The sequence below is a fragment of the Gavialis gangeticus genome, unplaced genomic scaffold (assembly GCF_001723915.1).
Source record: "Gavialis gangeticus isolate Ggan-Ray unplaced genomic scaffold, GavGan_comp1, whole genome shotgun sequence".
Lineage (NCBI taxonomy): Eukaryota > Metazoa > Chordata > Crocodylia > Gavialidae > Gavialis > Gavialis gangeticus.
The window spans coordinates 153,030,879-153,045,305 of record NW_017729024.1 but is presented as its reverse complement, the minus strand read 5'-3'; the positions used below and the strand labels follow the sequence as shown (position 1 = coordinate 153,045,305).

The 14,427-nt window shown below is 43.4% G+C and overlaps 1 protein-coding gene across 1 annotated transcript in view; it reads right to left on the bottom strand.

Moving 5' to 3' along the window:
* SELENOP (selenoprotein P) overlaps positions 1-3,609 on the bottom strand; it is a 15,100-nt gene extending 11,491 nt beyond the window's left edge. Inside the window, 2 exon segments of the mRNA XM_019517912.1 lie at positions 1,553-1,768; positions 3,506-3,609. Of these exon segments, the coding sequence (XP_019373457.1) occupies positions 1,553-1,755 (203 nt within the window). The 5' untranslated portion in view covers positions 1,756-1,768; positions 3,506-3,609.
* Between the last annotated feature and the right edge of the window lie 10,818 nt (positions 3,610-14,427).

The following is a 14,427-nucleotide window of genomic DNA, read 5'->3' as shown; positions in this document are numbered from 1 at the left end:
GTGGCAAGTGAAGGAGAGTCAGAGATGTTTTTTGCCTTAAGGTGCGACTGCTCCACTAAGCTGAATGACACAAAGTCAATTAACATTTGTGCAGCTTACAGAGTAAGGTGCAACAAGGCCCTAACAAAAAAGAACAACAGAAGCTGGATACAGAGAACAACCAAGACATACATAATGAACGGTTACATATTCTCCGGATTCCGCCATAATGCAGCCCAAGATACTGCTGGAGAATACTGTGATATTCTAGTGGGAAGGGACCAAGAGAACAGAGAATATACCACATCCTGATGCCGCATATATTAACAAGCAAGACTCTCTACAACTGTACACTAGCCTTGGTTGAATTTCTCCTTCTCCCCCCTTCCCCTGCTACCCTCCCCAAATATCCTCATGAAAAACAAGGCTCAGTTCCCATTCTCTTTTTGCTTCATAATAACATTGCTTTTACCTTTCTGCAAAGTCACTGTATAGACATGACTTAAGCGTCTGATTTTACTGCATAAAGCAGGGCTTCAGAATGTACTGACAGATTGTCTTCCATGTGAGTTTCTTTACTATTACAGGCCAAGGATTCAATGTGTGCCTACGTGTGCAATTAATGTGAAACAATAAACTCCAGAGCAGTTTGAGACAGAGTAAACTATTCCTGAGTGCACAGCAGCAATTTGAGCCTGGACAGAGCAAGCCTGGGCTGGCAGGGGAGTCAGCCCCAGGCTCCAGGTGGCAGCATTGCGTGGTGGAGGGGCTGGCAGGGGCGCAAGTGTTGAAAGTGCAGAGCCATGTGGCTAGGTAGCAAACAGGAGACAGGAGTCTGGCCCCCACCTGGCTGGGCTAACCGTGCACAATTTACACCTGTGGTCAGCATCTACACATGCATTTAATCATAGTAAATTACCCCAGTGTATGATAGTACTTTCCCAACAGCAGTATCTTACGCCAGCGTAAATTAGTCTACTGCAGACTACTACCGTCACATGTAGATAGTGATGATTTACTCTGCAGCTAATTAGTCTGTTCCATAGTAAAGTACATGTGTAGATGTGGCCAGTTAGGGCACCCAGGTGGAATCAGACACCCACATGAAATTCTATTTCAGTGAGTTTGGATTCCAGGAAAACTGTAATGCAGTGGTAGCAGCACTCTCCAGCCAGGCAGAAGCAACAGGTCCAGTCCTCTGCTGTGTTCTGCAGGCCCCTCCCCACTTGGCTTTCCAGCATGCTCAGCTGAGACTGGAGTTATCTGGGGTTTGGTTTTATTAATAAAATCTTGATTTTGGAAGCTGGCAAAACTTGTACTTGATCACTTTGTCTGTCATGAAATACTGGGGCATGATCAAGAAACCTGAACCCCTAGCACAGCTTTGTCTATTGAGAAACTTGACCCCAATCGCTGGAGTTATGCTGTCACAGCCTCATAGGACCCATTTAGTCCCCCAGCAGTTGAAGAAGCTCTGGATAGGTGACCATGTCTACATATGAAATTCCTCAGGCCCTTTAAAAACTGCTCTGTCCCATTTTAAGAGAGATTTAGAAAGAAGACATGTTCTTACCTGGAAGCCTGCAGCAAGCACAAGTGTCAGCTTGCTTGGAGGAGGGCTACCACAGTCACTGAGCCTCTAGAATTCAGCATAGGATCTTGGCCCGCAGTATACCATTCTGGGGGTTCTTTACAACGGGCACTTGAACCCTGGCTCTCTGTCCCTCCTTCTGGGAGGAGACAGAGAACCAGGGCCAGCACCAGCCCTGCCCACATGGCTGGGCCTCCCCTACAAAGATAACAAAGTAAAATATGCGCATACAGACAACCCAGCTGCTGAAATTCTCATAACAAAACACAGCAGGTCATTGACTCCACTGGGCTTGCACAGGAAATATGCACAGATTTGGCCCAGTATGTTTATTTGGTAATATCCCTTTGAGTTTCTGGAGAACACAAATGCACATTTATTGGCAAGATCCCTTTGACTCTGGAAAGCACTTACATAATGGAAAACACTTGATTTTGCTGTATTTTATGATGGATAAATGGTAAAAGCAATTAAGTGATTCCTTGATATTAAAAGAATTACTTCTCAATCCTGACTTCTTTTTGTGACAAAATGCAACTTGAATACCTGTAGAACTGACTCTGGTGTTGCTGCTTCTGGTTTCTTTGTGCTTTGAAGTTAATGGCACTCAGCCAGTATGCACTGAGTGAAGATTTGGCCCATTGGGCCAAACAAATCCCAGGTGCAATTCTACTGACTTCGGAGTAGTTGCACTACCCGAGTATGTTGGTCATAGCAACTGCTAAAAACACTGCAAGCAGACCAAAAGACTCTAGAACTTGTAACAGTAGGGTTGGAGCATTGTTGTAGCTGTGATGGTCCAGCCAATGTAAGAGGAATGGATCGTTTGTACTATTTTTTATTGAACCAACAGTATAGTTGGAAGAGTTGTTGAACAAGCTTTGGGATACTAGTGCCATTCCTCAGGGACCTGCTTTCCATGAGGTAACATTATATGGTAAACAAAAAATATGAATAAATATTATGCTTTCCTCATTTAACAAGGACACGAGGAAGGGCACCTGCTGCCAAAACAGCTCTCTCAACTATACAGTTGGTCTAATAAAAAATATCACAAAAATCTTTGCCTCTCATCCAGAACTTTTAGAAGTCTGTTTCCATTTGGCTTGCACCCAGGGAAAGCCCTAACCTAATGCAGACAACAGAAACAATTTCTCAACAGAAAAAAGGAAATGAAAAAATACAAAGTTGTTCAGGCTCCCTTAAATCTCTTAAAATCTGCTTTGTGCACACAGCTCATTTTCTATTTGTAACAATCATAAAACATGACGATTATTGTAAAACTTCTCTTCTGAATGACACATGAGTAGAGCACCTCTTGGCTTAGCAGCTTTAGAAACCTCTCATAATACAGGAGATAAACTGAAAAATTACACTAGTTCTCCTGTACTGTAGTACTGTATGAGGTACCCCAGACTCCCTTTCCCAATCCTGTTTGATCTCACATACATTTGAGTTCAATAAATTAACATTATAGAATAAACACAAAATAAGGATAAATATGGTGTTTTCCTCATGTACCCTTAAAAAGTTTTTCTTTAAAAGGAAAATTTCCAAGTTACACAGCTATAACTCTGGCCCCTCTAGCCTCAAAGGGGCCAGAATTTTTCTCTCGGTCCCTGCACACATTTTGCATAATTGCAGCCCTTTGTATAAGTCTGTTGCACCTATATATAAAATGTCAGTATGTGTTGTGAATCTTCAATGATTTTAGTCTTCTGGAATATTGGCATACAATCACCAACAGCAGCTGTCAAGCATACGCAATGAAAGTGAGTTGCATTCTGAATTATATTGTCTTCTATGTTTGAGTCAAAAATAAATTTTTCAGTTGATTTCAGATGCCACTTTCCAACCCTCCTCACCATAGAACCAAGTTGATGTATTGCCAAGCCAGAAATCTTGAAGCTGTTCACAGCAAAACAGAACACTTACCCTTTCCCTCCTCCTTTTGGCAGCTCTGCTTTACTCTGTTCTGCAGAATAAATAGCCTCGGCAGTAGCGCACTCCGGTATTTATACTGCTCTTGTTTATCTCACTTCTCAAATGTGGCTCAAAGTTCAGGGAACTCACTGCTCACAACTTTGCAAGCAAAGCAAAGTCCCTTAGCTAAAGCAGACCGAATATTTCTTGATTAACTCTCTGAAAGCAGTAACTACTAGACACACAATACAAGGAGGTATTTTAACATAATGAATGTGAATATGAGGCTATGTAGCTTGCCAGTTACCCCAGTAACTTGGAGGCAGTGGTACAGTCAGAGGAAGGGTGTTGGCCAGGGAGTCACATTCTTTTCCTAACTCCAGGCCACAAAGAGGAAAAAGTATAGATACTTCTGCTGAGTTAGCAAGTTTGTTCTCCTATCCTTTATCTCTTATTTGCCTTACACTGTGGTGTGCCCTGGCTGGTGTATGTGCGAAGGTAACACTCTTCCTTAAAAACTGTTCTTAATTACATAATCTTGCTAGTAAACTGTACTGGTACATACAGACAACACTCCTTATATTGACACCTGTAAGTGGTAAAGGTGTAAATCAATGTGGCTCTGTTGAAATCAGTGGGCTATATTGATGGACAATAGCTTTTCTGTTGTATTGCCTTCTGTCCTGTACAGGTTCTTATGCTGCCCTTGTTGCTACAGTATCTGAGCACTGTTGTAGTAATGTGTTAACCAATGTGACTAACTTCTAACCTCTCCAAGTCTCACTCATCCTCTCCTCACTGTGTGTGTCATAAAGTATTTCCTTCTGGTAGTGGCTGGGTTTGGTATGTAAGTATATGGAGTGCCCTGTGCCTATGTTAGAGAAAGCAAACAGAAGAAATGAACCCTGACAAAAAGGTACATTCTTGAAGAAATAGACCCTGCCCTTGGAGTGGCAAAATTCATGAGTCCAGTTTCAGTGCCTGATACTGGCACCTGGGAGCAGTGTCAATATGATGGCAGCAGCTTGTCACAACTGGACTATTCCTAAGAATGTGAGGGGCACCCATGCTTGCTCTTATGCTCCAAACCCAGAAACTGCTAGTGAAGCTGCTCCAAGGACATGTGCCTGCAGTCAGTCTTGAGACTTTAGTCCTGCCATACTTAAAGCAGTCGCTGAGGGCAACCCTGGAGCAGCCTCATCAACATATTTCCAGGTTTGGAGAATATATGGGCAGCCTGCTCAGTGCCTTCCTAGCCAGGACAGGAAACTGCCTTCATGTAAACATGCCCTAAGAAAGCTTTGGTTAGTGCACAGATGAACTTTACTCTTATAGGCCATGTACAGACTTTACACTTTTACTGGTATAAGTGATCGGAAACTGGTCTATACCCAAAACAGAACTGAAGTTCAGCACATATAGACTGGTTTAAAATTTTTTACTTTAGAACACCAGTCTAAGATTTACCCCCACACCAAAGGTGAATATGTGTTCTGTTTGCTACCAGTCTGAACTATGCTGCTTACAAAAAACCATGTAACTTAGATCAATTCCACCTTGAGTTTTTAAAATATCTATACCTAGCCATGGTGGTAAGTTTCACTGTGCAGAAGAGTGTAGGTGTCAACCACACGCTTCATCCAAGAAGCTTTAGGAGGTCTTCTTGGTATCCTAAGCCCAGGCCACTGAGTGCTTTGAAGGGAAGGACTGACACCTTGATCTTTGCTTGATATTGTCTGAGGAGCTGGGCAGAGAGCAGAAGACATGTCTAGCATGCTTATAGCAACTGGTGTTGCTATGGAAATGTTATTAGCAGTGTCATTTGCTTTCTAAGGAGTAGGTCCCACATACCTGCAGGGATAGCACTGATTTGATATTGCTGGTGGTAGTTTATTCATTAAGCTTCCTGAAGGCCAGATGATGGGTGTTTAGGTTGTTCAGAGTTTCTGAAGTCCAAGGATCTCTCAAGTTCAATAGTAATATTAATATATGCATTCAGTATTGCTGTCACCCAGGAAACAAGGACAGAATCTACCCAAAGCATTTCATGCAAATATTGTTTCACTAGTAGGAAAGGGAATCAATGATGCTTTGCCCAGGCCATTCCTCCAGATCCACAGCCCCAGACCTGTGCAATATTAACACTAGGACCCAATATCACCCCACAGCTACAGGGCCTTTGCAACAGAAATGGCAGAGAAGATCCAACCAGAAACTAACATGCCATTTGCCACCATCAGATTGCTCAATCTGTGTGTCATAGCCTTCTTTTCCCTTTTATTGGCTTGTCTATTTACCTCCTTGGGCTTTCTACTCTTCTGTGTTTGCACCATATCCAGCATTCTGGGGCTCCATTTTGGCTGTCCCCTAAGCACCACAGTAACACCAATACTGCAGAGAATAAGCCACTATGCTGCTTCCTCACCAAAGTCCTTTTGGTCATTTATCACATGTGGTCCAGAAGTCCTACCCATATGCACAGTAGCAGTTCCAAAATGCAGCAAAGCGGGGGTGTGGTGACAGCAGCAAGTTTGCTGCACATGCATCTGCTGGCTGAGACCAGAGCTCTCAGCTGGGAAGTGGGGTATGCTCACACACCCTTGGATCCACCCCACACATGTACAGAGCTGAAGTAGAGCTAAAACTGTCATGTGCTCTAAGTACTCTGCCCAAGCATCCTGGACATTAGCACCCAGCATTTACAGAGAGCTGCTAGTTAGACACATTTCTCATGCTGAGACAATGATCCTGAGCACAAGGTGAAAGATTTCCATCCTTGTTTGACTGCAAATCCCAGAGACCGCAGGGGCAGGAGGAAGAGGAAGTGAACACACAGCCTATGCTGGGGGATTCTGATTTCACTTGATCCACAGCAGCAGGACTCTGCAGATTTGCTCATCACTTGCACTCATGCCTGCTTCCAGGTGCCTCAAGGATTTGTAATCCATGATCACAGCTAGCAGGACTCTTCAGAGTTGTTCCCTTCTGTTCAATACATGCTTACTTCAGAGAAAGGACTATTCTTGTTCAAGCTGTTATGAATTCAGTGCCATTACCTTTTTACCCACCTCTCCTCAGCCTGGCAGGTGCTGCTCCCCCACACTCACGCGGGCACACCCTCCAGCTAGCTCTGGGCTGGGACTTGGCTATGCCCCTCTGCTCAAGCAGGGAGGGAGGAAAAACCTTGGAACTGGCAGGCTGGGCACTCCAGCGTCCCCCAGCTTCTGGCTCAAGCCCCCAAAAGTATGTGCCTGCATTTCCTGAATCAAAAGTGACTGTCTATTCACTTGGAAATCAGTTCAATTTCTGCAGCTTAGACTGCGAGAACTGAATTGATTCCGCCATGGGCTTTTTGACTGTCTGTACTTAGCCTTAAAATGTTCATTCTACCCGTCTCAATTACTTAATATTATTATATTACTTAGAGATTTAGACAAAGGGAAAAAAACACCCAGCTTTGAAAGCAAGTAACAAGGAAGTACTAACATAATGGTTGTGGGAAAGGATGACCCAGCCAATTCAGATAAGTATTAACCCAAACTTTGTCCAAACTCTAGTCTGAAGATATACCTTTTGTAAGTAAGAAAACATTTGGATAAGTAGCCTTCACATCTAAACCAATTTACGCAACCTCTATGTAAGATAAAAACACTCTAGAATATGAAAGAATCACAAACAATGCAACTTTTATCCTTTTCTATTTTGCAAACAGCGCCATCATGGAATTACAAATTGTTTAATTACAGAATAATGTTCAGACCATTGTGTTCTCCACCTTTACTGCCCTCAAGCTTGCAGAAATGTCACAATCTCCCAGCTCTTTGACCTTAGCTTCCTAGGAAGTACTTGTCTTAAACCCTAATTGTGAATGCTAGAGTAAATATTTTATCAACTCTTGGCCATGTTCCTGTCTCTCTTCAGGAGGCAGCTGTTAATTCTAATTTTGAAATGCTTTTAATTTCAGAATTTTATTTTTAATTATTGTCCTATTTCTACTCACTCTGTTTAGGGAGAGGCAAAGTGATAGCTTCCTGGCACTCTACTTGAATTTAAGATACTCAGTGTTCTGAGCTGTTTTGATCAAACTTTCAGACGTGTCACAGCACTGGAACTATCCTTTTCCTCAGTGATAATGAAATTAGCATTTAGAAATGTAGTTGGTGAGACCTAATGATCTAAATGATGATTTAAGCAACTAAGACAAGAGCTTCTGAATCATCCCTTTTTGTTAATTGTCTTATTGTTAACAGCAGTGTCATATGCATGTCACAAGAAATGATTTTTCCACTCTATTCAACAGCACTGGTAAGGCCTGACTTAAGTACTTTGTCCAGTTTTGGGCTCCTTACTTGAAGAAATGGATAAATTGGAGAGCAGAGCAATAAAAATTAGAAGTTTGGAAAACATGTAATGAGCAAAGACTGGAAGAACTGGAATAATTTAGTCTGGAGACGAGAAGACAGAGAGAATTTGGTAATAGTCTTTGTCCTTACTTACAAAGAGTGCTGTTATAAAGTGGATGGCAAGTAGTTAGTTGTTTTCTGTGTCCACAGAACAAGAAGTAATGGGCTTAAATTGCAACAAGAGAAATCTAGGTAATATATTATGAAGAATTTCTAACCATCCAAACAGTTAGCATTGTAACAGACTGCCTAGAGAGGCACAGAATCTCCATCATTCAAAGTTGTTAAGTGCAAGTTAGATAATCATTTGGACTTGATCCTATATTCCTTCAGCCCTATTTCAATATACTTCTATGATCTAGGAATCCTAAATTATCCTTTAAATTTATGAGTTTTCTAATGACATATACTTTACAGCAGTGGGGACAACATTTTTGGCAGGCATGCCACAAATTAGCCCCTCACCCTCTTTAAGTGTCACTCCAATCCCCTTCCCCTGCTTGAGCTCCTGCTCTGCTTTCTGCTCCCTAGTCTGTGCTTCCTCCCCAAGCTGATGCTCTGGTTTCTATTTCCCACCCTATGCCCCCTGCCTGATCTGATGATCTGTTTTCTACTTCCTGCCGGTGTGCTGCCTGTTCCCTCCGTAGTCTGCCACATGCCACACACAGAAGCTGCCTGTGCCAGTTTGGCACTTGTATCACAAAACAGTGTCCTAAATCAACTATATCAGGGGTTGTCAACCATGGGTACTTGGGAAGGCCCTAGAGGGTACATGCAGGCAGGTGAGGATGGAGCACCGCCACCCACCACCATGTGCCACCACCTCCCAGGAGCAGGATTGAGGTGGGGGGGGAGGGCTGCAGCGCCCCTCTGAGGGCCACACAGGCACCGCCTGGCCAGCCAGACGTGGGGGGAAGGGGAAGTTTGCATGCCACCCACAACCCTGTGCTGCCACTGCTCCACATCCAGCTACACGCCACCTCCCCTCCCACTCCATGTCCCCCGCTCCGCGTCCGGCCACATGCCACCTCTCCCTGCCCCACCCCCCTCACTCAGCATCCAGCCATCGGGGTACACTTATTAAAAAAAGGTTGAAAACCCCTGAGCTATATCAATTGAAAAAAAGGACCTGAGTATGATATCTCAACAAGTGGCTCCATGTGCAGCTGGAGTCAAAAAGCAAAGATGCCAAATTAAACAGGGAATGTGGCAGTGAACTATAAAAAAAAATTATAATGCTATTATATAAATATTTGATTTCTCTGGATTACTGGGTGCAGTACTAGTCACCCTGACTCAGCAAAATATTGCAGAACAAGATGAATTCAAAGGAAAACAATAAGAATTATCAAGGGCCTGAAAAAGGTCTCCTTTGAAGAGAAACTGTGAAGACTGGGATTGTTCACCTTAGAAGGGAGGTGACTAGGAAAAGACATGGCTCAAGTATATAAAATGATGAATGATCTAGACAAGGTAGATAAATAGGGACTTTTCATAATATAACGTTAAAGTAGAGCCATTCTATGAAATGTAATGGAGGAAAATTCAAAGGAAATAAAAATAAATACCCTTTCTCACAATGTATGATTAGACTGTGGGGTTTGTTGCCATAAGAAAATGGTGAGATGAAGAACTCAACAACATTCAAAAAGGGACATTTGCTTGGAGTTGTCCTAATAACCAGTTTTGTTATCACTGATAACCAGTGCACATGGAGCCACTCACCAAGATATCATACATCCCTTTCTTCAATTCATACATCTAATTTAGGAAACCATAAAGCAGGAGTGGCCAACCCATGGCACAGGTGACACAAGTGGACCAGGCTGCCTCTGTGTGTGACCAGAAGCCTTGTGCTAATGGGCGTATGCCAGTCTCTAAATAAGGGAGCTCAGAATGTGACCTAATTTCATAGATTTCATAAATTTCATAGACGTTAGGGGCTGAAAGGGACCTTGCGAAATCATCAAGTCCAGCCCTGCCTGCCAGCGGCAGGAAGTCTGCAGGGATCAGATGATCCCAACAAGATAAACATCCAAATGCCTTTTGAATGAATCCAGCGTAGATGCTTGGACCACCTCTGAGGGGAGTCTGTTCCAGACCTTGTACACTCAGACTGTAAAGAAGTTCTTCTTTATATCAAGTTTGAATCGGCCTTCTAGAAGTTTGTAACCATTGGACTTAGTTATTCCTTGGGGAACCCTGGTGAACAACTGTCCTTCCAGATCCTGGTGCACCCCTCTTGTATACCTATAGGCAGCCACCAAGTCCCCCCTGAGCCTTCTCTTTGCCAAGATGAAGAGTCCCATGTCCCTCAGCCTCTCCTAATAAGGCTTGCTCTCTTGGCCTCTGATCATAGGGGTGGCTCTCCTGTGAACTCTCTCAAGCTTATCCACATCCCTTCTATATGACGGGGCCCAAAACTGGATGCAGTACTCCAGCTGCGGCCTCACTAAAGCCAAGTAAAGCAGGAGGATGATGTCCCTGGTTTTGCTTGAGATGCATTGGTGGATGCATGCCAGAGTTTGGTTTGCTCTGCTGGCCATGGCATCGCATTGGTGGCTCATGTTTATCTTGTGGTCATTTAAGACCCCCAAGTCCCTTTCAGTCACGGTGCTAGTGAGCGTAGAACCGCCGAGCCTATAAGTATGATGTTGGTTTTTTCTCCCAAGGTGGAGTACCCTGCACTTCTCTACATTGAATGCCATCAGGTTTTGGTCTGCCCACTTTGCAAGCATGTCCACGTTGGCCTGTATCCCCAGCCTGTCCTCCATCATGACTGCCTTCCCCTATAGTTTAGTGTCATCCGCAAACTTTTCCAGTCCATATCTGATGCCTGAATCCAGGTCATTAATGAAGATATTGAAGAGTACCAGCTCTAGCACTGAGTCCTGGGGGACTCCACTGGTAACCTTGTGTCACATCGATTTGTTCCCATCAACTAGTACCAGTTCCATCCCTGGAGCCAGTTCCCCAGCCATCAGACCGTGAGATGGTCAAGGCCTCTCAGGCCTAAGGTGGCTATTCTACTTTTGGTTCAGGAGACAAGTGATTCAGAGAAGGTCTAGTATGTGCTAGCATGGTGCTGCCTGCATCATAACTGAATGATGTAGACATACTTTTGCTTTCAGTGCTGTACAGAAATTATCCAGTTTCTACAAATAGCAGAATGTTTGTGGAACTAAATAAGTCTGGGATGACTATTAAATCATAACACAGAGCTGATTTTTTTAAGTCTTCATACCTTGTAGAATGCAGTGCCTTTTTGCATCTCCCCACTTGGTTTTGCCAACTTCACCAGCCCCAAATCCTGCCAGCAGAAGAATTCTGACAAGCATCTTTTAAAGCCGTTGCATGAGAAGATGCCCTTTTGTGACTTGTGAAACATATCCATGGGTAAATATGTCAGCAAGTGATATGTCAAGACAAGAGCTCTGCCCGGATAGGGACTTTTGTAATCAGCTGGGATGGTACAGCCCTGTAGCCTGGACAGCCTCATGGAGGTTTCTGAAAATCAAGTATAAGAGAATTATGAAGCTGTCCAGACTTCTCCTTTGGTAAAATGATCTGGAATGCAATGATGACCTGAGATACACTGTGTCATTGTAGGAGACAAGGTTAGAGAAGGATCCAGTCCTAACTGCATCAAGACTTTTATAACAGCTTTGATTCTGTGACTGACGAGTATAAAAGTTTGGCTGGAATCTCACAGTCATTTTTGAGAACTGACATTCAAAGTCCATTGGTCAATCCATAAATTATTACTGGAGGCCTGATTCTTTTTTTCATTTAGCCTAACTAGCTGAAGCTAGTTCCATCAGTGCAAGTCCTTCCACCTCAGTGAGATTACTTCTAATTTACACTAAGATAAATCAGGCCATAAAGAAGCCTACAGATATTACTCCATGCTCATCAAGGCAAACTTGTATTGACTCAAAGGGTGGGTCCCCGTGTCCAGAGGCATGCACTTGTAGGCCTCATCCAGATGATTGCATCTGTACAGTATGTGGCGCCTCAGACAGGGCATCTTTGCCTGCCTGGACCCGGCTGTAGAGGCACAAATAGCAGCAGCACAAACTTGTGCCACTGCTTTTTGCTCCATCGCACACCCCTGCACATTGTCCTGGGTAGGAGTAGGGGAGGCCAGGGCCTGCACCTATGCTGGCCCCAGCAGTCTTACTTGGTGGTCTGGTGGCATGCTGGAGCAGCAGAGGCAGCATGGGGGCCTTGCTTGCAGCCAAAGCATTGTTCTGGAGGGCCCAGCTTCTGTTTGTGCCAGCTCACATTTACTTGGTGTGCTAAATAGTATACAAAATAAGTGTGGGCTGTGCTGCTTTGTGCTCCAGCACTTTGTTTTTTGCTACCAGGATTTCTTGATAGCAAATTTTGAACATTTTCACATTCTCTGCATGCAGTTTGTGGTGCTACAAACTGTACACCCTAGATGTGGGGACCCGCCCAAAGGGTCTGAGAATGCCAATCAAGTTCCTGGTTTCAGGAAAATCAAAATCAGAACCAAAAGTATAATGTTTAAAGTAACTCCTAGAATAAATACTGCAGGATTTGGTCCCCTGTGCTGCACCACAGGATATTCAGGGTCAAATATGATGAAACCAGATATACATTTCCCAGAATTTGTAAGAAGCAGAGACAGTTGATATCCCGAGATACAGGCCTAGAGGCTGTTTCTGTGAACTCTGAAACACCTGATATATAAAGCCAGAGTTATATAAGGACATAATGTGAGAAATATGATCTTTGAACACTTGTCTGAATATTGCTTTTCAGTTTGGAAACTATGTGATTATAATGGAGCAGCTTACTATCTGTAGCACACTGTAATTGCCAAAATTAATCTCTTTTTCATCATCACCATTGCACTTGTTACAAACTCAACAGACCAGAGTTGCTCTGGATTTCTTATTGGGTCTATTTAATATTTGAAGCTTGCTGTAAAATAATTGCAGTAGCTTATTAGTTATAAAAAGCTGGGGATTGAGATTCCTGATTAATCTGTTTTTGGAAAAATGCACAAATCTGGCTGTTATGTATTTGGCTATAGCCCAGACAGGTAAAAGAAGAGGGCTAATAAAATAGTAGTTTTCTTCTGTGCTATGTTATTTATAATACTTAGTGCCTTTCAGGAGTCATGTGGCCAGGAAAGAAGGCCTCCAACTTTCTTCGGCTCACTCTGACTGCTCAGCCTTCTACTGCTGCAGCTGAGTTAATAAGGGCTGAAAGTGGGGCAGCTCCCTGGCAAAAGCATAGTATAATCTGGGGTAGGAGAAGGTGTTCCCCTCACATAGGACATTCTGTTTGTACGTTAAGGTCCTTAGCTTCTAGGAATAGTATTTGAAAGAAGCAAGAGTACCCGCCCATGCTCATGCTGTCACAGAGACCCAGGCAAAAAAATCCAGTGCTTCCTGAAATAGCTTTCTGAGCTTGTAAAATATTATCTTATTAACACTGCTGTATCATGAATCAAACAAAACAGTGGGTGTAGCAGTAATACTCATCTAGAAACCTCCTGGCCATAGTCTCACACCCAGCAACATGATAATTACCTCCTTGGTGTTATGAAAGTCTACTGGGGATGCAGAAATCAGCTTTGGGCATTCCATCACAAGAAAGATGTTAACACATTAGAGTTGGGCCAGAGAGATCAGAAAGAATGAATAACAAAGAAAAGTTCAAAGGATCCTTCATCCTTTGAACTTTTCTTTGTTATTCATTGTTTCTGATCCTATGCCCTGCCAGCAGCACTGTGTACCTCTCCACATCAGGCTCAAATTCTGTTCTTAATTGTATATATATGTATAATCATGTATGTACATGACTACCATTGAAGTAGGGTGGGAAAGATAACCAGTAGGGCAGAAGTGCTAGACTTCAGAAAGGCTAACGTCAGTGTGCCTAGGAGGTTAGTTAGTGAGGCACTGAAGAACAAGAAAATTGGTGAAATAGGATTCCAGGAATGCTGGTCATTCCTAAAGGGAGCAATCCTATGGACGTAGAAGGAGACAATCTCTTTGTGCAAGAAAGGGGGCAACAGGGCCAAGAAACCCTCTTGGCTGAACAGGGAAGTCCAGGAAAACCTAGGGGCAAAAAAAGAGGCTGTGGAAGCAGGAGGTAGCTACCAAGGCAGAGTATATCTACTTGGCCTGCACTTGCAGGGAGGCAGTCAGAAAAGGCCAAAGCAAAAATGGAACTTAGACTGGCAACAAAAATTAAAGACAACAAAAAGTCCTTCAGGTACATAAGGAGCAAAAAGAAGGCACAGGGTAGCATAGCCTCCCTACAAGACAAACTAGGGCAATTAGTGACAGATAGGGGAGGCAAAGCTGAGCACTTGAATGAGTTTTTTGCCTCTGTACTCCTCAACTCAGATCAGGATAAATCTCCGAATTGGATCATAGACAGGCATAAAGGTGAAACCTCACCAACTGTTAGCAATGACTTAGTGAAAAGACACTTGGAGGGGCTGGATGTGTTTAAGTCAGCAGGCCTGGATGGTCTTCATCTAAGGGTGCT